The sequence below is a fragment of the Phyllostomus hastatus genome, unplaced genomic scaffold (genome assembly GCF_019186645.2).
Source record: "Phyllostomus hastatus isolate PE091 unplaced genomic scaffold, TTU_PhHast_1.1 phas_contig_1, whole genome shotgun sequence".
Classification (NCBI taxonomy): Eukaryota; Metazoa; Chordata; class Mammalia; order Chiroptera; family Phyllostomidae; genus Phyllostomus; species Phyllostomus hastatus.
This window is the reverse complement of record NW_025333498.1, coordinates 36,249,875-36,273,548: the sequence shown is the minus strand read 5'-3', so window position 1 is coordinate 36,273,548 and position 23,674 is coordinate 36,249,875. Positions and strand designations below refer to the sequence as shown.

The window sequence follows — 23,674 nt, the reverse complement described above, 5'->3', positions numbered from 1 at the left end:
TTTCATGACTGAATGCCAAAAGATGGTGGCTATTTTGTGAGCATGGTATTAACTGGTTGACCTGCATTACAAACAAATTCTCAAAATGCATTAAAGCACCTATCAGAATCTGTGGAGCATGAAGATGCCCACCACACTCACATTGGCCAAAGAGTTATCCAAGCAAATGAAATGTGGATATTGTTAATTGATGGACCATATAAAATTCTATCTGGACATATGTATCTTCAAGAATCTAATACTGGTATGGGCAGTTTAAAGTTCACAATTAGAATTTTCACTGAGATTTCATCAATGTATCTGAGCATACCATAAATCTGACTTACCTCACTGATCTGGAGAGCATTGGTCTTTGCCAGAATGACTTCAGGGGTATCAGCAATGCTGGTGAATTTGAGGTCCTCGGGCCTTGTACGATACATCCTTTCATTGAGAATATCTTGGGCATTCTTCACTCTTACCACTTCCACAGAACCCTCTGGCAGCCATCCAATACCCTTCAACCATTCCAGGTCTGATTTGTATACATTCTGCATGACAGGAGGACCACAGAGTGCAGCAGTCAAACTTACCTACCAGAACATAATGCCAGCAAACCATGCACATCTCTGTTTAAGTCAGCTGGGTGGCCAATCCCACAAAATTCAAGGATCAGCATTAAATGTTAACATCTGAGTGTCGTGTCTCTGGTGCGCATCTCAGAGAAATTCCCAGTACCCTATAGGAATTGGAGTAGGGCTGACAAGTGGCATTTGGAGAATGACAGATAGCAATGGCATAAAATCAAGGGCGAGCTTTGGTGCTTATCACTTGAAATCTGCCTTTTAGGTACCACTGGGAATAACAGCTGTAGGAATCTAGAAAAAAAGGTCCTTAGATGAATGTACAAGGATAACAAAATTCATAGCTATGTCTATATGGACTTTTCTCTCTATATAAAGTATAAATATATGTTTTCCTACCTGCATCAGATAAACTTGAAATTTAAAACTTTCTTATGCTTAACTTTTTTGAAATTTAGATATCTGATAATGCAAATATATAGAATCAGAACAACTGGGACTGAAATTTTCTACCTAATTACATAGAATAGCAGAGTGATTTTCATCTTGATTAGTAAGGCCTTGCCAAAAAAGGGATCCTCTGTAAGATTAAAAAAATAAATGTTGAGAAAGCCTCTACTATCATGAAGTGTACAGAACAAGTTAAGTTCTATTAAGGTTACCAGTTAAATTAATTCCCTAGGGAATGCATTGTGACTAGACACAGAGACACACATCTCCCCAAGAGTCTGGTGATAATATACGCACATCGCTCTGCAGTTCATAGGCTTTCTTAGCCTGGATCACATCATTCTGATCTGGCAGGCATGTCCACTGATGCAGATAATTGCGATAATCAACGTCGCTAACCAGGACCTGGCATTTCTTGGCTTGAACAATTGACATCATATCCAATGGTGTATTGTGAATTCCTTTAGACTTCTCATAAGCTTTCTTATATTCTCTGTCACTCTGGATCTTGGCAGCATGTATGGACCATACCAATTTGGGGTCATCTTGTAGGCTGCGGAAACCCACGTGATGGCCCAGTTGCTTACGGTAGCCTTCTTTGTATTTATACTGAAGTTGTAAAAATCAAATAAAAAGAGATGTGAAAATAATGTATTAAGAGGATTTTTCATTAAATGTTTCAGAATATTTTCTTAATGTAAAATTGCTCAACATTGGCAGTCATTATGCACATCAGCTCACTTTAAGAAAATTAGATAGGGCTTTTAGATAGTTTTATAGAGGACATGCACATATCAGGAGGGAAGCAGTATGGTAACAAGAGTAATAAAAATATAATAATAGCTAACATTTACCGAGCAATCACCATATGCAAGACACTATTACGAGTGCTTCAAATGTATTAGGTTGATCTATAAGGTACTGCTGAATTTTTTAGTTAAAAATAGTTGCCAGTGGCAATTATAAGCTCATTTAATCTTCACAACATCTCTACATGGTAGTACTTTTATTATCACATATTTGAGATGGGGAAAATAAGATACAGTAAAGGGTATCCATTGTCCCCAAGGTTGCTTGGCAGGTAGAACATTAAGTCAGATGGTCCCTAGAGAATATAGAAGGTACCTCAAGTAGGAAAAAGTCATGTGTGATTTAGGAGACAGACAGGGTGTATGTTTCAGGAATGGAAAGCAAGGTTGCTGATTTGAATCAGAAGGTGACAGCAGTAAGGCCTGTGGACAAGAGTTTCCACCTGGTCCACACTGATCCTAAGTGTCTTAGGATGAGAGTAAGAGCTTCTCTTTCTCTCTTTCCCTTTGTTTAGGTATCATAGGCAAGTTTGGACAAAAGGGAGAGAATGGGAATAAGGCAGATAATGTGCTCTGCTATGGCTTTTAGAGATAAAAATGAGGAATAAGAAGGAAGAAACAGCTGAATACATAAAATAAAAAATAGAGAAGAACCTGGATAAAGGGAACAAAGGTGACTTAAAGATCTGGAACTGGGGTGGGGGAGACTTTATAGGATAATTATTTTGGCTTAGTAAGTTTTGAAATTGCTGTTAAATGAATCAAAAGGTTACTGAGATCATCATATATAAGCCTTGAGTACAACAACTTGATTTTAAAGAGTGATTTCATTCTTAAGTCTACTTGTTTGAAACTTTCATCTGTGATTTATATTTATGTAGAATGTCATAAATATTTGGGGGAGTAAAATCATATATACTACCTCTCTGTTTACCTTAATGTTTTTCTTCCCACTTTAATGTTTTTAAATAAAGTCTTTAGTGTAAGACAAAACAAAATAGTTTGCATAGATTTTTAAAAAAACACCTAAATTCTTGAAAAATACTCTTCCTATTTGTTGCATGGAGGAGAAGAACCACAAGGAGACACAGAGCTGTACCTCACTGGCAATGTCCCTGGAGGCTTTGGCTTGCTTGATTTCAATGGCATCTGCTCGTATGTCATAGCCTTTCTGCTTGGCTTCATTCCAGTCTTTCTGGTAGAGTTTCTATTGAGGAAAAACACAGGTTTGATTACAGGGATTGAAAATAAGTGAATATACTCAAAGTAGTCACATGAATCACAAGGTGTAACGTCAACAGAGGCAACCTAGGAAAAACAACAGTCACCTCTGAGTTCTTCTTTTGGTTATTGGTTATTTACTTCATGGAGAGCAGGATACTTCTGATTAAATTTTTAAAGGCAAACATCTAAATCTAAACATCTGAAGTTAAACTAACATTCGAATATTTGCATTTATCACAAATGGTCCACTGAAGAAATCCCATTGCAAGTACGTGAAAACTAAGAATCAACTGTGAACCTTCAGAAGGTACCATATAAGACCTGATTAGATTTTCTTCCTCATGTTGACCTTCAACCTTTTAGAGGTCTCTGTTGATGGGACGTGACATAGATATCATACATACTCTGCCCTTTGCATATAATTATAAGTTGTCTTTTGGCTTTTCTTATGGCCTTTAAATGCCAAACAAGAAAGTTTTGGATCAATCAAAAACCTTTTAAAGAAAATAGAAAAAAAAAGGCAATAGAGACTGTTACCTCTTATACTTTCTTGCATAAGAGGCATTTAACTAGGATTTCAGTATTCTCAAACAACATGCAATGAAACTGAGCTATAAACACTGGGCATATGACAAAGATTTTAAGGCTGAAAGGAGTACACTAATAAGATTCAGGTATCCCAAATGCTGCAGGAACTTGGCCATGTATCTGAACTAACGTTTTAATGAGAATGTTTATTCATATTGCATTGGGAATGGTAGCTAAAGAGAACGTGTCTATCCGTGGCTGGTGTGGCGAGGTGGATTGAGCGCTGGCCTATGAACTGAAAGGTCGCTGGTTTGATTCCTGGGTAGAGCACATGCCTGGACTGCTAGCCAGGTCCCCCGGTTGGGGGGTATGCAAGAGGCAACTGATTGATGTTTTTTCTGGCACACTGACATTTCTCTCCCCCTCTTTCTCCCTCCCTTTCCTTCTCTCTAAAAAATAAATAAAATATTTTTAAAAAGAGAGAGAGAAAGTGTCCAACTCCAAAAGCTGAAACATTTCTAAGACAGGTAATTTTTCTATAGCATACTGCATAAGCTGACAGATGTCTCATAAAGGCATTTACACTTCACATTTGTGCCTCTTACATTGCTGACTTGTAAGGCATTGATCTGGGCCTGCAGCATGGCTGGTGTGTCGGAGGGAATGCTGATGTTGGTTTTGTCCTTATTCCAGGCTTCTTGATACAGTTTCTGTGGAGAGAAGGGACATATTATTTCAATATTTAATAGAGAATGAAGATCTGAAACATAAAGTTTAGGTGACTATTTAACCTGGAAAATGTTTTTATATATGTTTGTGATGGTTAATTTCATGTGTTAACCTGATAAACCACAGTACTCAGATATTTGGTCAAACATTATTCCAGATGTTTCTGTCAGGTATTTTTTAAGATAAGATTAACATTATCAGTAGACTTTGGGTAAAGCAGACTACCCTCTGTAGTGTGGGTGGGCTTAGTCTAATCAGTCAAAGGCCTTAATAGAAAAAAAAATACTGACCTCCCCTGAGCCAGAAGTAATTCTGCCTATTCACTGCCTTTGAGCTTGAACTGCACCTCCTTCCTGGGTCTCCAGCCTGCAGGCCCACCCGCAGATTTTGGACTTGCTGGCCTCCACAACAGTGTGAGCCAGTTCCTTCAAACCAATGTCTCTCTCCTGCCCATCCTGTTGGTTCTGTTTCTCAGGAGAATCCTGACTAATACAGTGTTAGAACACTTAATATGAAGCATTATGCCACAGGCTTTAGTATTTTATAGAACTTAAATAGATATTTGTTTTTTTTGAATCGTAATGGAGTAACATTTCTCTAATTTTAGTGCTTCCAAGTGTGTGGCAGGAGAAAGGCCCACTGTCATTTGTCAGAGTTCTACCTTGCCTGTGCCTTCCCTGAACTAGACGAGAGATTCTCAGAGCCACTCCCACCACGACAGCCTTTGAAGAGGAACAGTCCACTAGTCTGGCTGGGTGGCCTCATCTGGTAACAGAGCCCCACAAAAGGAAAGCTTGACATGAGATGGTTCTTACATCACTGATTTGCAGAGAATTGGCCTTTGCCAGGACAATTTCTGGAGTGTCGGTAATGCAAGTGAACTGCAAGGCTTCTGGTCGCGTCCGGTAGAGTCTTTCATTCATCAGGTCTTGAGCACCTTTCACCCTGGTCATTTCTACTGAGCCTTCTGGCATCCAGCCGATGCCCCGCAGCCATTCCAGGTCCGCTTTATACACATTCTGAAGAGACGTCAGACAGAAATTTTGTTCCCATATTAGACATATCCCTTAATTGAAGGATAAAGTTCATGGGGAGATGGTGGCTCCAAAAAAGCAAGACCTGAGATTTTACATGACTTGGGGTTTTAATATAAATGACAGAGTAATTTGTAGAAGTATAATTCTTTATACTGGCCACAAATAGGAATACAATAGCAATAATGTTAAATTTCATGATAATTATTTGATGTTTAAAAGTTGTATAACGGAAACTTTTTAAAAAGGAAATTTTGTTGACTCTCATTCCACTTTTATCCTATAATAAGAGATCCATGGAAAGTCTATTTCATGTTCCGTATATAGCACAGTAGTGGCAGTTTTTAAAAAAAATTCATGGTCTGGCTGGTGTGGCTCAGTGGACTGAGCGCCAGCCTGTGAACCCAAGGGTCAAAGGTTTGATACCTGGTCAGGGCACATGGCTGGGTCGCAGGCCAGGTCCCCAGTTGGGGGCACGTGAGAGGCAACCAATCAATGGTTTCTGCCTCTCTCTTACTCCCTCCACTCCCCTCTCTTTAAAAAGAAATATCATCTAAAGAAAAAAATTAAATAAAACAAAAGTGTTTTATTAAAAAATAAAAATTCATATAATTTGTCTGAAATACATTTTCATTGCCAAAAAATAAAGAAATGATGTAAAGAAAAAAGTCTGGAATGTGGGCCAGGGAATAAAAGAGATGACCCAAGAAGGATTCTTTATCTATATTCTTCGTTCCCATGACGTAAGTCTTCAATACGGGTTTTTATTAAGCACTGTGAACGGCACCCCCTGGATCTGTCCAGAGAGGTAGTGCCTGGACAATTAGTAAATCTGTGTCTTCCCATTCCACCCTTCCCGAAGTTCACGGTACATACATCACTCTGCAGTTCGTAGGCCCTCTTTGCTTGGATAATGTCGTTTTGATCGGGTAAGCATGTCCAGTGATGCAGGTAGTTTCGGTAATCAATGTCACTGACTAGTGTCTGACATTTCTTGGCCAGCAAGAGGCCTAACATGTCCACTGGGCTAGTGAACTTGGTCTTCCACTTCTCGAAGTCCTTCTTGTATTCTCTTTCACTTTGAATCTTCCCTGCATGTATGGCGCACATAATCTTGGGGTCATCTTCAATGCTCTGAGCTCCAATGTGGTGGCCTTTCTGTTTCTCATATGCTTCTTTGTATTTGTACTAAAACATCAGAAATACAGGTTTAGAAACCCATTCTGTTATAACCATACACACACAGACAATTACAGACATCATGAACACCCACAAACAAATAGGTAAATTTTATATTGCAAACATTTTGGCCTCACTGAATAATTTTAAACTAACACTTTATAAACACTATTACAAACATAACTGGAGTGTAATCATATATCTTCATTGGTAAAACCCTTTCCTGCATCAACTGAAACTGTAATTCCAAAGTGTATTTTTCTTCTCTATGACAACAGAGGGCAAGATCTTAGGACCTAGGACGCAGGGCTGGAGGAATGCTTGTGAAAGCAGTCACAAAGTGTGGCCACTGGCTGCAGTAAGGTTGCACTAAGGTTAGTCAGCAGTACAAAACCCGGGGTGTGAGACAGAGAGCACTTACATCACTGGCGATGTCTCTTGAGGCCTTGGCACTTTTGATGGAAATAGCATCAGCTCTCAGGTCATAGTCCTTCATCTTTGATTCATCCCATCCCTTGGTATAAAGTTTCTACGTGGAGAATAATCACAACAGAAAAATAAAAGTGTTATGGAAAGTTAATAGGCCAATTCCAGAAAGAAAGGTGGTATGATAGAAAAAGTATTTTAATTACTCCTAGAAAGGCTTAAACAACTGGAAGATCTCTTACGTGGCTGATGTTGACAGAATTGCTCTTGGCCAGCATGATTTCTGGGGTGTCTGGCATCACGTGGATGGAACTTTTGTCGGCATCCCAAGCTTCCGTGTATAAATGCTGTGAGGAAAGTGAGGTAAAACCCTTTTTAAAAAGCCAATACTTTATAGTTAATGTCAAATTGGACTCATTTAACTATAAAATAGCCTTTTAAAAGTTATTTGGAGGTGAGAGAAGCAAAAGGGTAGTGAGGAGAGACAAAAATGGCAATATTTAAACAGCCATGTGATTGTTTCATAGTCAATATGAAGCAACATAATGATCTCAATTATTCATTCTTTTTATCCAGTGAAACTCAAGCTTCCTCACAGGCCTTCCAAGGTCAGAGCGTGGCTATAGCTGGTGATACAGTAGGAATCCCTAGACTGCAGAGTCAAGCCTAAGTTCAAGCCCAACTCCACTGGGTCTGTGTGTGACTTTCTTTTTAGAGTACATTTACTAAAGCTGGGGACAGTGAAACAGAGGAAGGGCTTAGGGTGGAAGCAGCAACAGGACAGAGATGAGGTGTGTTCTGCTTGCCTCCCTAGAAATGTCATGGGAAAGCAGTGAGCCAAGGCGGGGCTGCTGTCTCTGACGCTCACTGGAGAGTCAGAGAAAATGGGGCCTTGTGGACAAGACCAGGGGGTTAGCCCAGGACAAGGTGCCACTCCCCATTGCTCCCCTGTTGCAAGTCTCATGGGGACCCTTGGAGTTTAGGAGGAAGAAAGTAAGAAGTTCACCCCTGAGACAAGGCACAGGTGTACTGCAGAGAGAGCCCACCAAGCTGTGTGATCTTGAGAAATGTATATAACGCCTCGTATTCCTCACGTCTTGGAGGGAGATAATCATATCTTTTTTACTGAGTTTTTTTTTGGTTAAAGATTAACCATAATATATATAAAATGCATCAGTTATAGTAGGCACTCAACAGATGTTATGATATTTTCTATTGCTATTATCACTGTGGCTGCTGTTGATGGGTTTGGTATAAAATAGAATTTCTGGAGTGTTAATACCTCTAACTCTGGAATCTGCTGAGAGCCAATTTCATATTCTTCACTGAACAAGCATTCAGTCTCACTATGTGAATATTTGGAAGATGTCCAGGAAGGTATGGGAGAGTTCAGATAAGTTGAATTAAATCTAAAATGTGCATATTTGAGGCCCTACTCATTCGATAAAGAATTAACTCGGTCTCAATAAACAGATTGCTAGAACTCTGTAAAAAAGAACCGATCATCTGTCTTGCGTACTAAAACTGAAAACAACAGCAGCTCACTTTTCAAAATGGAGTTCTACAACCTAAGGAGAAAGAGTAAACCAAGCAACTAATTTGAGTTGTGCACCAGCATGGCTATAAATACTGCATTTCCCAGACATTAGAACAAAATGCTAAATGGTTACACATTTTTCACTTTATGGGAGGTATGACTTAGGCAACTGGAAATAGCTGAAGACTAACCTTGCTCATTGTTAGGGCATTATTCTTCGCCAGGACAATTTCTGGGGTATCTGTAATGCATGTGAATTGGAGCTTGTCTGCAGGTGTGCGGTACTTCCTGTCACTCAGTATTTCTCCAGCTCTCTTTACCTTCTCGACCTCTATGGAGCCAATGGGCACCCATCCAATGCCTTTCAGCCACTCCAGATCCGCTTTGTAAATAGCCTGAAAATGAAATAATGTCAAATACTTATAGAAATTGCTAGACAATCCAGTGTCTGATTCTCATTTAGCATATACAGAGAATGTGTAATTTTAAATCTTATTTGTGTTAAATTTCTGGGAAGACTCACTTTGGCGTAGAAGAGTTAGTCAAACAATTTACCCCGGAATATAACCCTGTTTTAAAGACCTATGAAATCTCTCTAGTAATATATAATTTCATTGACAAAATTATTTTAAGGAAATTACTTCCTCCCTCCTGATACAAAGTGTTTATTTTCTGATTTGAGTGTGCATGCCTCCTTGTGTGGGACTAATATTCTGGTAGGATAGAGTTTGCTCTTATCTAATCGGGCAGTGGCCTTCACAGCCAGTCCTATAGTAGAAAGAGAAGATGAATGGTCCTGGCTGATCGCAGGTTGAATTGATATGCTTTCTGGGGAAAATAAAAAGAATGTCTCTTTTCATATAATTCTATATACATGCTTCTAAGCCAGAAGGTATTAACATTTTTACTCCATTTTATTTTCAGTTCCTTTTTTCTGTTATAAATCAAGTAAAGTAAGATATTTCATTTTTCTTTCACTTTTCTTCTTTAAATTTAAAATAATTGGTTGAAGGAGAATTTTTCTCATCATTAAGGGTAACAATCCTTTTTATTTTTATGGATTTTTGAGAAACTTTTTTTTTACAATACCACTACTTTTATCATTCTTTTGAAAGTGATTACTTTTTAGAGCCTGATCAAAAAACAACAACAACAACAAAAAACCAAGGAGCTACTAAACCAATGAGGTGGCATTAGTAAGGACAATTTACAGGTTGAAAACAGAAGTGCCTAACATATTCCTAGGCAGCTATTGTTTCCAGCTCCTTAGATAAATTGTCTCAATGTATAATGTATTCCTAAACTTCCTTTTCCAAGTTATAATAAATATTTCCTATAAGTTAAGCAGTCAGGAAAATGCTAATGTAATCAATTCATTTGGAAAATTAGATTGCATTGAACCAGGAATTTTAAATCTGATATCAATGAACTTGGATAGAAAAAAAATATATATATATATTTATATATATAAATATATATATATATTTAAATTTATTTTCATTAACCTGTAACTGAAATATAGCATTTCTTTCCATTGTAAGTTTAGGCAAGAGATTATAGTAGTATTAACACTACCTGGGACTTGGTCAGCAATAGAATTCACAAATATTTTCATATTCTATTATACTTGTTGCAGACATCTTGAAATTTATGATCCTCATTTTTTTTAAATTAAACTAGTGGTTACACCCATTGCTAGATCTCTTTATTTAATATGTTAATAGAGCATACATCCACATATACACACATATGTGTAAATACGTATATATTTTTAATCTGCACATTTTATGACATTGTTGTGAAAAGTTGTGCATAGCTTTAACCAGATTGTCAAAAGATTCCCTGGCACAAAAAATGTTAGAACCTCTTTTTTAAACCTTTTAAACACATGCTGAATAATATTAGACCCACTCACATCACTCTGAAGGTCATAGGCCTTCCGAGCATGAATGACGTCGTTCTGATCAGGCAGGCAGGTCCATTCGTGCAGGGGATGCTTGTAGTCTATGTCGCTTACAAGGATCTGGCACTTCTTGGCCAGCACCACCCCCAGCATGTCCACAGGGCTGCTGAACTTGGTCTTCCACTTCTCAAAATCTTTCTTGTACTCCCTGTCACTCTGGATCTTGGCCGCATGAATGGACCACATCATCTTGGGGTCATCCTTAATGTTTCGGGCCCCAATGTGGTGGCCGAGCTGTTTACGGTAGCCTTCCTTGTACTTGTACTACAAAAAAGAAAAGGGACATTATTCAGATGACAAGAACATCTCATGTATATGACATTTCACAATTTCATACACACACAATTTCTTTTGATTTTTGCCACCTCTAGTGTGAGAGAGAAAGGTTCATATTATCAACCCCATTTTATCAAATAGAAACCTAAAGTCTAGAGAAGATAAGTTGTTTTGTTCATGGTCACATCACAAGTAAGTGGCAGAGTTGAGACTAAAATGGAGTAGTATCTGGTTCCTAATATTTTCCCCTTTCTCCTAAACTACAGTGAGGCAGGATAGCAAGAAGCTAGGAAAATTCCTTGACAAGTGGAATGGAGAAACTAAGACAAGAAAATTAAACAAGGCCAAACAATTTGAACAACTTATAGTCAGCTAGTGAATCACAAGAAGTTATCTTCTCTCACCAAGAACACTTGAGAAAAAATGGTTCCTACCTCTCCTGCCTAACCAGAGAATACATAGCTCAAATCCCTCTGGTCTGGGAGATAGAGGTCAGAGACCCAATTTATGTCATTGGTGCCAGACAAACCCAAGAACAGATGAAGTACAGGAAACAAATAGCAAAAACCTGATTAGAGTCAGACAGACTAAGATAAAAGTAAAACAGTAAAGCAGACCAAAGAATAATCAATCCCAAACTCTCCTATATGCTTATTTTGATGCATGGGCATGTTGAAAATGGACATGGAAAAGCTGATGAATAGTATGCTGAAACCCTCCCCTAACAGTCTCTCCCACAGAAGAGAGATAAAAACCCTCACTACGAAAAATGCCAGCACAGGCTCCCTCTAGACCACGCCCATGTACCTCCTTGGGTATGAACTTTTTCCTTCATCCTAAACTCTCAGGGTCCCCACAAGACTTGCAACCAGGAGACCAGTGGGAAGTGGCAGCTCGTTCCCGGCTTACTCCCCCGATCCTGTCTCCAAGGCCCCCGTTTTCTCTGACTTCCCAGTGAGCTCATGGCAGCTGCGCCTTGTCTCACTTCTTTTCTACAGTGTTTGTAGGGAGTCAAAGCAGAGTGCCGCCTAGGCTTTCTCCTATTGCTTCTTCTACCTTAAGTCCTTCCTTTGTTCACTGTCCCACCTTTAATAAACATATTCTCAAAATCACCTGGACTCATGTTGGTTGTGAAATCCTTCCTGCACTAAGTCAAAAACCCACATCCTGCAAGCCAGCCTGAGGCAGCCCCGCACCAGGCCAGTCCATGCCCGGGGACGACACTACCTAGCTTACACAGCATTGCTTAACAAGTAAAGGTAGAATATCTTGTATAATTTAAGTGAGCATCTCCTGAATATAAAGATGTGGCTATTTTTTTTCTAAAAATGCTTTAATATTTAGAATGTTTTAGAAGATATTCCTTGTAATTAGAATGCATAGTGAATTCCTTGGTGGAGGACATGGGCTATATTCAGATAGAATCACCAGGAACAACCTCCCCTATTAGCCTGTCAATGTTATTAAATTTTCATGTGAGAAAGTCATGCCTTGGGTCAATACTTTTAAAAATTTAAGAATAACATGTTATGGTCCATTTTACCATGAGGTGATCATAGTGTGGGATTCTGCAGCTGGACAGCCAGAAAATGTTTAAATAATAGAAGGAATAAAGCATCATGTAAGACATGGGACCTTTCTAGAACAAGAAAAGTCTGGATTTGGGTTCTACGCAGCCTTCGTACAGAATGAGGGACTGGAGACCCTCCCCAGAGGGGCCTCAGGAGAAAGGAAGAACTAGAGAGAAGAGACAAGCAGGTAGAGAGGAAAAGCTTTGCTTACTTCTCAATTTGTTCTTATGATCAGTTATGGGCATCTTGGCAGGAAAACCTCACTAAACATCACAAAGTCTGAACCAAAACTCTAAAACACATCCATCGTAGAGTCTTCTTTTAATGCCAGAATACATGGATAGGAGTAGCAGGAAACTGTTCACACTTATATTTATTGATTGGCATGTGCGGTCAATTTTTTTTTTACAAATTTCTGTGTCAACTGTTGCCCAATTTCAAACATATGACCCCATTTTTAGTGTCCATAAAATATTTATATTTAAGAAAATACCTCTATCTTTAATTGATTAGTAGGTATAATGGACACAGTATCTTTTGCTTCTTTTTGTTTTATTTGCAATTTTGCACATGAGGCAATCACTAAATGAAATTGAGACTTAGGGACAACAAAAATTCTGTCAAGAGAAACTATAAACGCTTCTATTTGTGAACATCTTTGGATATGAGATGCCTCTTCTAAAAACATCAACTTACGTCACTAGCAATATCTCTGGAAGCCTTGGCTGCCTGGATTGGAATGGCATCTAAACGCAAGTCGTAGCCTTCCTTCTTAGACTCTTCCAAAGCGAGTTTGTAGAGTTTCTGCAGACAAGAGAGGCAGTAAGTCCTTCCTCCTTTCATGAAAAAGGAATCTGTTAATTAATTACTTTTTCTCCATCTTCATTTAAACTACAGGAACAAATCCACAAAGTGAAGTATTAGGACGAGTTTGTACAAAACCTGGTTTCATAGGACTTAAGTATTTTAAGGCACATGTTCTAAACTTTGGAATTTTATTCGTTGGTAAATTTTAAGAATTTGGGGGAGAGAGCCACATGTGGTTGCCAAAATTTTGTTTGGCCAAACAAACACATGTTAAAAAAACTGAGTTACTATTACCACCATAATATTAAAGAAAGGCCATTTTAGTAATAAAGAAGAAGGAAAGTATTTAAAAACAATATATTTAGATTCATGAAATACTCAATGCATTGTCCTTATTTTTTCTCATTTTACCGTGGACTGTTCTTAAAGACCATCATCTATCTGTAAAGTAGGGTTTCAGAACCAGTGCCTTGATGAAAACGTTAGTTCTCAATGAAATGCCTAAAAAATGCTTGCAAATAACATTAAATGGTAACCAGAACTTTAATGAAGCAGCAAAATAATGCAGAGCATAAAAACTCACTGACCATCAAGTGAATTCCAAGCCAGGGCTTGCCTAATAAATAGCTGTTGAATAAAATAATGACGCGATACCCTCACTGACATGTAGGGGAAGGCTTTAGTAGTATAATTCCTATTGGAATATTTCTCCATAAAAATTTCATTCCTTGATATTCTGTCACTAAAAGGCTGGCCTACTTTGTGGACCTACCACATAGCCCAAAATTGAATCAAGAGAGAACTACCTTTTACTCTTAATGTTAGTTTGGAGTATGTATAATAAATTAGTCAAAACAGTTCATGAAGGAAACAATTACAACAGTTCACTTTTGCCTTTCTGTTCACTATAACATCAATAGCTCACTCACATCACTGTAGTTTATTCTGTTGAGTTTGGCCAGCATGATTTCTGGAGTATCAGGCATGACATGGATGGTTTTCTTATCATTGTCCCAGGCTTCAGTATATAAGCGCTATGAGAAAAAAAGTGAGAAAAATTATTTTGGAGTTCACAGACTTTTTTTTTGGATTATTTGCCAGTCACCTCTCCTCTATACAAAGTAGAAATAAAATTATTAAACTTGCATAAATTTCTACCTTTGTGTATATAAATTACTATTTCTAAGAGTATTTAGCTTGCTATTTTGTGGACTCAGAGTTTTTACTGTTTCTTATTAAAATTCTGTAGCAGCCCTGAAAAGTATAATTGGGTTGTAGTGTTTAAAATCTGTAGTTATAAAATAATTACAGCACATAGTATTTTTAACATTAGTTTAATATTTTGAAGAATTAATAAGTAACTATGGCTTTACAATGGAAAAGTCATTTTTAAAGGTATCATAAACCCTATAGGAATCTTTAAAATGTAGTGATACATCAGAATGTTCACCTTGTTTGACAGTGAATTTTGATACCTAACGGTGAGGGGTGAAGACTCACCTTATTCATGTTTATCGCATTGCTCTTCGCCAGCACTTGCTCTGGTGTATCAGTTATGCAGGTAAATTTCAGCGCATCTGGGCGCTGACGGTAGATATTGTCACTCAGTATCTCTGTGGCCCTCTTGGCTTTAACAACTTCCAAGGAGCCAATGGGCACCCAGCCAATGCCTTTCATCCATTCAAGGTCTGCCTTATACAAATTCTGCAAATCAGGAAACACATTTATTCATTAGTGTTTCAGGTTCACAGTCACAAAATGGCTCACACTAGAGAGACAACAAAACTTCTGGTGAACAGGTAGGGCTCCCGGCATCCTAGATCACTCATTCATAAACATTATTGAATTATGAGTGTGTGTTTTTTAAGCATTTTTTAGTACAGAGCATTATACCAAGAGTTATGAGAAATTTTCTAAATGTAAAGGAAACAGTTATACCCTTGAGTGCATTATAAAACTTTTACACAAGGTAGTATATTAGACATTTCCTTAATTATTCTTTTTATTTTATCCTTAATAGGATAGGTCAATTTTTAATAAAAATTAGATTATTATTTTTGAAGAACCAACTTTATTTTATTTTACTTTATTTTTATTTTTCTTGAATTTATTGGGGTGGCATTGGTTCACAAAGCCACACAGGTTTCAAGTGGACAGCTCAACAAAATCATGAAAAAGATACGAATGTCTTAGTATTTTCCTGTCAGTAGATACAAAATATGAATATTAAAATAATTTAGCATAATATACCTCTGTGTCCTAACTCTCCATAATACCCTCCATTCACATATACATACATTTCTACCACTTCTGCCCCAAAATGTGTATAGTTATATATTTTGAGGACTAAGTTTCATTTAACTCAGACAAAGAAAGCCCAAATTACCAAGAAGAAATATACCTGCACAGAATTGATAATTTATTTACACTTTATTTCCTCTTTTACTTATAGCTTTTGGGGAAGAAAAATTATGAAATAATCTATAGGGCTACCAGTGGGAAACTGTTTTTGAACATTCAATTGTATATTATTCAGAAATATACAAACAAATTCCAGTCCATTGGCACTAGTCAGAGCCCACGGACATGACTCAGAGCTGCTTCTGCCATGGAGAACCCGCATTGGGAGTACTCACGTCACTCTGCAGGTCATAAGCTTTCCGAGCATGGATGACGTCATTCTGGTCAGGCAGGCATGTCCACTCATGCAGAAGATGTTTATAGTCCACGTCACTGACCAAGGTCTGACATTTCTTGGCCAAAACGATGCCAAGCATGTCCACTGGGCTGCTGTATCTGGTCTTGTACTTCTCAAATTCTTTCTTGTACTCGCGGTCACTCAGCACTTTGGCAATGTGAAGGGACCACATCATCTTGGGGTCATCATGTACTGCTCGGGCACCAATGAGGTGACCCAATTCCTTACGATAAGCTTCTTTGTATTTGTACTGAAAGAGAGAACCTAGTAAATGAGGAGCTGTTTCCTCCTGTTCCTTCTGTGGCAATGCTTTTCTGGGAAAGGCACTAGGGGAGTTTCGTCACTTGCAGCCGGGATGCAACACAGTGGGGCGTGCTGATCCGTCAAAGATGATAATGTGCTCGGTCTCACACCCCCACAGGCTAACTCTACGACAATTCCCTTATATCATGCTAAAAATTATATGTTGACAAAAGTGGTTAAAAGTGAACATTGAAAGGGTGAGCTCAAGTAGAGTGATAAAGTGTCTCAGAAGTCAGTCATGTGGAGGGGTACATCTGAGATGTGTTTCCACGGTTTATCGATTTTATTTTTCTAGGGCATTCTGAGAAATAATCTCCTCTGCACAAATAATCTGGGGTGTAGTTTAAAACTGGGCAGTTTTTGTTGTTTGATGGGTAAAGAGTTTCAGTTTTGCAAGATGAAACAGTGAGAACATACTTAAGACTGAGGAACTGTGCACTTGATAAAGGGTAAGATAGTAAATTTTATGTTATGTGTTGTTATTATGATAAAAAGAAAAACCTATAAAAATGGACAATATTGTTACTCTCAGATTAATATTAAGTTGTCAAGGAATCTGATGCTTTTATTTTTAGGGTAATGGAATATTGATTTTGTGTACCCCTCAGCAAGGGAATTTATAGCTTTTTTGCTATTCTATGTCCTTCTTCAAGTCATGGGGGAGAACTCAGTGAAACTCTCTTCTTCCTTGGAATGTTTGCCATAGGTGTATCCTGAGGAGAGCTCAGGAGGTTTTAGGAGCAGCTCAGCATAAGTCCATCTAACTTTAATCAAAGCACTCAATTTTATTAAGCAAAGCCCAAATGACAAAAATCAAAGGAACCACATTCTAGTCCAGGCTTCGTTCTATGACGCTTGTGATCTGGGGCGTGTCACCTACAGTGTCAAAGCTTCAACTTATTCGCCTGTAAAATAAAGGTGGTTAAGATGGATGGTAACTAAAGAGACTTCCAGCTGTGTCCCGGTAATGTGATTCCCTACGCAGGGTCTGTCCTGTTGGGAACAAAGGGAGGGACTTGATCAGCTCTTACATCACTGGCAATGTCCCTGGAGGCCTTGGCAGCCACAATGGGAATGGCGTCACTTCTCAAGTCGTAGCCTTCTTTCTTGGCTTCTTCCATGGCCCGGCGATAGAGGCTCTGAGGACAGAAGTAGTAGATTTTAGATACAGTACTCACTTTCACTCTAAAAATGTATTTTTGCCAAAGGAAGACTACTTTTGGATGCAGAACTGCACTAGGATATTCAGCCTTAAATAAAATTTAAAAAGGTGTAAGTATGCCTCTTCTTTAGGGCTACATTTTTATAGGCAAAGTAATTAATGTGGGTGAAACAATGAATATGGCCAAGTCTTGAAATGAGTGCTTAAATTTTCCAGTGTTCTCAAACTGAAGAAAAGTTTACCTTCCCCCTTTTGTTAAAAAGGAAGACACATGCACAGACACATAAGACATCAGAATTCTTCCTCAATAAACCAGATAACTCTTTGTCAAGAACAACTGGGCACGAAGCTGTTTCTGCAGGAGTACCCCCGGACTGCAGAGACACGCGGCGACAAGTTAGCTGGAGATGACTTGTGCAAGAGTGTGTTTTACCATCTTCAAACAATTCTAAATGGCCAAATTTAAAAATTTTCTTAGTTCTTGCAAATAAACCTCAAGTTATTTTGAGCATATTAAAAAATCTAATTTTCATAGTGGCTTAAATGGGAAGGGAAATTTTAAAGTTATTAGGCAACTACTAATACTTTGTACTGGACTCAGTGTATATATACAGATAACCTCATTTGTTCATCACAGAAATTCTTTAAGATAGGCATTTTTATCCTGTTTTACAAATGAGTAACTGAAGAAAAATTCACAGAACAAATTTTGAAGCAAGTATTAATCTGATAAATAGCAATAGTTGTTTTTTAATTAAAATTACAATTTGTTTCAATCATTAATAGTTGACTTTGAGAGCTTCCCCCCTCCTGTTATAGAGAATTTTTGTATTTATCTATTTCTCTATCTACCTATCTACTTTTTGAATACAATTATATATATCTTCAGGGCAGAATATTGGCCATAAGAAATAAAACTAAACTAATTGGTCCACATGAGAATTAAATCCATAATTCTGACTTTTCTTATATGTCAGCAAAAAATCAATGTGGTCAGATCAAGGAAATAAAATAAGTGGTCTTACCTCACTGTAATTTATTTTATTTTGTCTTGCCAATGTAATTTCAGGTGTGTCAGGCATGATGTGGACTTGGGTTTTGTCTTTGTCCCAGGCTTCTGTGTATAAGCGCTGTAAGAGATAAAAAGGTTAGTGAATTAGATACACAGTGTTTGCTGTAAACAGAAATTTCTGATTTAGACATTTTGACAAACGTGAAAGCCAGCATCCTCACTATCTGTGCTGCATGCAGTAGACCAATACTCTCCAGTCTCTTTGATATTACGAGATTATTATTACTAAATACAAATGTAGGCTAAGATATGAGTAGTAAAACTGTGTGTCTCATTACAAAATCACCTCCATTCCAATTAAATAAAAGGCAAGTATTTTCTTTCCAAGCATATATGGACAGCCACATGTACTGTGGCCTTACTAACAAATCCTTCCTGATCTTTTGTTTGTTGTTTTATTAACTGCAAATGTACCTGGATTAGCCATCTCTAGATTTCTTTTTTATAAGTTGTATTGAGATTTACGTTTGACTTGTTTGTTATATACTTACCTAGGTAAGTACCCAATGAGAAAAAAACTTGATACCAAACCATAATAACTCTCATAGATTTCAAACAATTTGCACACCAAATAGCTGTCCTATTCTTAACTCAATTGAATTTCCCAAGAGATGTTAAAGCAGAAATTCCCACAAATAATGTAACTGAATAGAGAACTCAACCAAATCACTGTACATAGGATGACAATTAAATAAAACAAAAGGATTAACTTAATTAATTATAAATATTCTCAAGAACCTATAGCCCTGTTTTACTTTCCCCAAAACTGGGAGCTCACCTTGTTCATGGTGATGGCGTTGTTCTTGGCCAGCACCTGCTCCAGGGAATCGGTCACACTGGTGAATTTAAACTTGTCAGGAGGCTGGCGGTAGATGTTGTCACTCAGTATCTCTCCAGCTCTCTTGCACTTGACCACGTCCAGAGACCCAATGGGGACCCAGCCGATGCCTTTCATCCACTGGAGATCTGATTTATAAATGTTCTGGTGAGAAAACACAAAAGCAAGTATTACTAAAGTTGTTAATGACACCCGATTTTAAAAATGAAAGAAAAAGACTGGAAAACTTGGATAGGCAAATTTCATGTCTTTCTCTTTTAAAATATTATGTCCTCTCTGAAAGAAAAGTATAGCACAGTGAATGAGGCATGAAGAGAAAAAAAACATTATTCTTTCTGAGAGCTCTACCTAATCTTAGACTGTTATCTATGTATTACTACAGTGATTTTCAACCTTTTTCATCTCATGGCACACATAAACTAATTACTAAAATTCTGCAGTACATCAAAAATGTACTTTTTGTTGATCTGACAAAAAATAGGTATAATTTTTATTCATTCACATCGGACAGCTATTGTTGTACTGGATGTTGTCAGTTTTTATTTGACAATCTAAGGGAAAAGAGGTCAATGCCCCTAACAAAATAGTCAGGTATTACATGTTTCAAAAAATCTTGTGGCACACCCATGGAACATTGCTGCGTTACTATCATGAGTGTGGTTACCGGTGGTATTTAACGGGTCTCAGTACTCACGTCGCTCTGAATTTCATAGGCCTGCCGAGCGTGGATGACGTCATTCTGGTCCGGCAAGCACGTCCACTGGTGCAGGTAGTTCTTGTAGTCCACGTCACTCACTAATGTCTGGCACTTCTTGGCCAGGACCACCCCCAGCATGTCCACGGGGCTGCTGAACTTGGTCTTCCACTTCTCAAAGTCCTTCTTGTACTCTCTGTCACTCTGGATCTTGGCCACGTGCATGGACCACATCATCTTGGGGTCATCTTTGATGTTGCGGGCTCCAATGTGGTGGCCGAGCTGCTTGCGGTATCCATCTTTGTATTTGTACTGAAATAAAATCAGTCATTTTAAAAATAAAAATAAAAAGCTCAATGTCTTATTAATGTAAAAGTTTATTATTTTGAAACTGGTAATTCTTGCAGAGAAATGTAATCTGAATATGAATTATCTCCTCATCCTAAACTCTGATTAGGCTTCACAAAAGCACTCTAATCGGAAGGTGTGCCAAACTGCACAGTTTTAGGTTTTGCAGACATTAAGGCCCTGGAAATAAAAGCAGCAACACTTTTAAGAAAATCAGTTAGAATTGTATGCTACCTTTGCTTCAACTTGGGCCGGTACAGTCACTAACCCAGAAGTTTTACATATGGTTTTGAGAATGCTACTCCTGAGTCCACAGGCACCATTTCACCCTCCAGACTATAGACTGCCCCTCCCCAGTCTGGCTCTGCTGACTTCCACTGACTGGACGTTTCCCTGAAATGGACGGGCCTGGTTTTCCCATCATATGCTTCTTGCTCTGTCTAAAATCAAATTTTGCTAAGGTTTGCTCGGGTTCCTCAAGTGAGAAAATAAATTATACAACTACAAGAAAGCATATTGTTGGAGGTGGTGGTAAATGCTGACTCTGGACATTTTCTGTCCACTTGAGGTGACAATGTCACACAAATCCTAATGTATATTTAGGACCCACTTCCTTCAGAGACAGCGGGAAGAAGAGTCAGGCTCACCGTTTCATTGTTTTGAGGTGTTTGCCTTTGCTTTTCTGTTTTCATTTAAAAAGAACTCAAAAGGAAGCACATAAGGTAGTTTTTCAAAGAAAGAGTTGACAGAAGTCCAGAGCAGGTTTGGGGAAAGGTGTATTTCCCTAGACCTAACTGTAACCAGGCCTTTTTCTGATGTTGAACCAATATATGTAAACAAGTTATTTTTTAAACTTTTCTGGCATTTTCTTATTTCTGCATAGGCCATGTGCTCAAAATATGGAGATAATGTCTCATAATCATAGCTAGGAAAAACTTTAGATTCAAATTCAATTTTATACTGAAGATTAGGACACCCCCTCCCAATGGGACCTGAATATTCAAGTCTTTTGAAGTTAAAAATGCAAAACAGTTTTTCCAACGGAAAAACATTGTTTTATTTAAATCACAATAAATGTGCTTGAACTGGCATCCAGCTGCATCTTTCTGTTGTAATAATGACCATGAGGAGCCCTGACCTCATCCAGCTACGTACATACATGGAGTGGTGTTACTTACGTCACTGGCGATGTCCCTGGAGGCCTTGGCTGCCACGATCGGGATGGCGTCACTACGCAAGTCGTAGCCTTTCTTCTTCGCTTCTTCGTTGGCAAGTTTGTACAGAGTCTACAGCAAGAAAGTCAGAGCTAGAGCAAAGGTCTGACAGTGACCACTTAGAGATTATCAAGTGACACACCACACCATTTAGAAAAAAAAAGGCTCTGGAAACTAAAAAATTCTACCAATATTAAAAGTAAATACATTATATCTTATTAAAAAAAACTATATAGCATTAGAAACAAATGAGTGAGCATTAAAACAGATGGGTTAATCTATTATATAGCAAAGATTTATATATTAATCTATTATTAATCTACAATGATATGTAATAGATCAATATATATCATGTAGATTAAATGATATTTATGCATATCAACATTGATTAATGTGGTCATAATGTAAATAGATGGACAAAACATCCAGCTATACATATTTCTAAGAGAAAAAAGAAATTGCAGAACAATGTTTAATTTCTTTGTTTAGAATATATGAAGTCTGTGCAGAAAAAGTCCAGCCATTGTTAATATAATGAGAACAGTTTGCATGATATCAGTGTAACCTAACAGCCAAGGAGAATGAACTAGAATGCACGTGTGTAACCAATGATGACTTCGCTGTACTAGTCAGTGGGGGTGGTAAACACTGTTGAGTGAGCATGTGTACTGTGTGGCTTTGCACTCAAAATGACTGAGTGACTAGAGCAACAAATCTGCATCCAATTTTGTATTAAGCTTGAACATTCTTCTGCAGAAATAATTTGGATGATTCAGAAGGCCACAGCTACGGGCAACTGGTGACTGGCAGCTTTATCACAGCAATGCATCTACTTGTGCATCATGTCTCATGCCGAGTTTTTTGGTGAAACATCAAATCATCCAAGTGACTCAGCTCCCCTACATCCCAGATTTGGTGCCCTGTGATTTCTGGCTTTTCCCAAAACTAAAACCACCTTTGAAAGGGAAGAGATTTCAGACTGTCAGTGAGATTCAGGAAACTATGACTGGGCAGCTGATGGCGATTGGGAGAACTGCGTGAGGTCCCAAGGTGGCCACTTTGAAGGGGCACTGAGGCGTCATTGTCCTGTGTACAGTGTTTCTTGTGTCTTCTATCTTCTTCAGTAAATGTCTCTATTTTTCAGTATTACATGGTTGGGTACCTTCTGGGCAGACCTCATGTATATATGAGTATGTGTGTATGTATATATATATATATATATATATATATATATATATATATATATATACTTTTACTCATTTCTTTACTTTTGACAATTTTGACAATCATGCAATATTTTATAACATTTAAAAACCAAGAAAAAGATTGAAATCCAATTTAAAATGTAGGCAACTTGGTCTTAAAAAAAACTTTGATTCTAGACTTTAGCTATATCACATTAGTAAAACATGCACCCATAAAATTGCATTTTAGTTTAAAAAAAGTAATCAGTGTTGTTAATGGAGAGTACTTCTTTTCATGCCTGAGGTTTTCTTTCTACTGAAGGAGCTCCATTATTTTCTCAGGCTTTACTCCTTTCACTGCTCCTTTACGTGCTCTGTCCCTGGAGAGGTATAGTGATTTACTGATTTATCTCCCAGGTAGGGATGGGATACCTGGGAAGGCCCAGCTCAGCCCTAAACTGCTCCCTCTAGGAACAAACTCCAAGCAGGAGCTTCTCTGGGCTCCAAGCAGTACCTCACCCCTGGGAGGGGTGGAGCTGATTGTCCTGCTCCTATGTGGCCTGTACCTGGATGAGGAGCCCAGTTCTGCAGTTTAGTTAGCAGGTGGTCTGCCTCTTATACAAATGTGTCCTTGAACTTAACTTTAGCAGTAAAAAATGTGATATTTTGAATTTTATTTCTACTCCTTAGTTTTACTTCTCAGTTTTACTGAGGATCCAGGTGGGGAAGAGATGCATATTATTAGAGCAGCCTTACTAGGTTGCCAGATTTAGCAAATAAAAGGATAGCATGACCAGTTGAACTTGAATTTCAGATAAACAACAAATAATATTTTAGTATAAATATTGATCCAGAATTTTATTTGGCTGTCCTACCTCTTGGAAATGTCAAAAATACTACTCAGTCCTCTAACTCACACTAGCAGTGGCCATAAAGTGAAGGGAGAATGTGACTTCACTTTGTCTGTGGAATCTGATAGCCTATGACGTGCAAGCCAGATTGAGAGGTTGGATGGGCTGAGTGCTCACATCACGGAGCCACACGCGCCATCACAATTGAACACCT

At 38.1% G+C, this 23,674-nt stretch overlaps 1 protein-coding gene across 21 annotated transcripts in view; it reads right to left on the bottom strand.

The window, feature by feature from the left end:
• The window catches only part of NEB (nebulin), a 199,106-nt gene that overhangs the window by 85,151 nt on the left and 90,281 nt on the right, over positions 1-23,674 (bottom strand). For all 21 annotated transcript variants that reach the window (XM_045855577.1, XM_045854126.1, XM_045854714.1 and 18 more), the window contains 19 exons: positions 21,390-21,497; positions 19,864-20,175; positions 19,110-19,313; positions 18,285-18,389; positions 17,129-17,236; positions 15,733-16,044; positions 14,597-14,800; positions 14,026-14,130; positions 12,986-13,093; positions 10,395-10,706; positions 8,671-8,874; positions 7,185-7,289; positions 6,938-7,045; positions 6,214-6,525; positions 5,119-5,322; positions 4,180-4,284; positions 2,922-3,029; positions 1,311-1,622; positions 327-530 (listed from right to left, as the gene is read on the bottom strand). In XM_045855577.1, the coding sequence (XP_045711533.1) occupies positions 327-530; positions 1,311-1,622; positions 2,922-3,029; positions 4,180-4,284; positions 5,119-5,322; positions 6,214-6,525; positions 6,938-7,045; positions 7,185-7,289; positions 8,671-8,874; positions 10,395-10,706; positions 12,986-13,093; positions 14,026-14,130; positions 14,597-14,800; positions 15,733-16,044; positions 17,129-17,236; positions 18,285-18,389; positions 19,110-19,313; positions 19,864-20,175; positions 21,390-21,497 (3,540 nt within the window). The remainder of the gene's footprint in view (positions 1-326; positions 531-1,310; positions 1,623-2,921; positions 3,030-4,179; positions 4,285-5,118; positions 5,323-6,213; positions 6,526-6,937; positions 7,046-7,184; positions 7,290-8,670; positions 8,875-10,394; positions 10,707-12,985; positions 13,094-14,025; positions 14,131-14,596; positions 14,801-15,732; positions 16,045-17,128; positions 17,237-18,284; positions 18,390-19,109; positions 19,314-19,863; positions 20,176-21,389; positions 21,498-23,674) is intronic.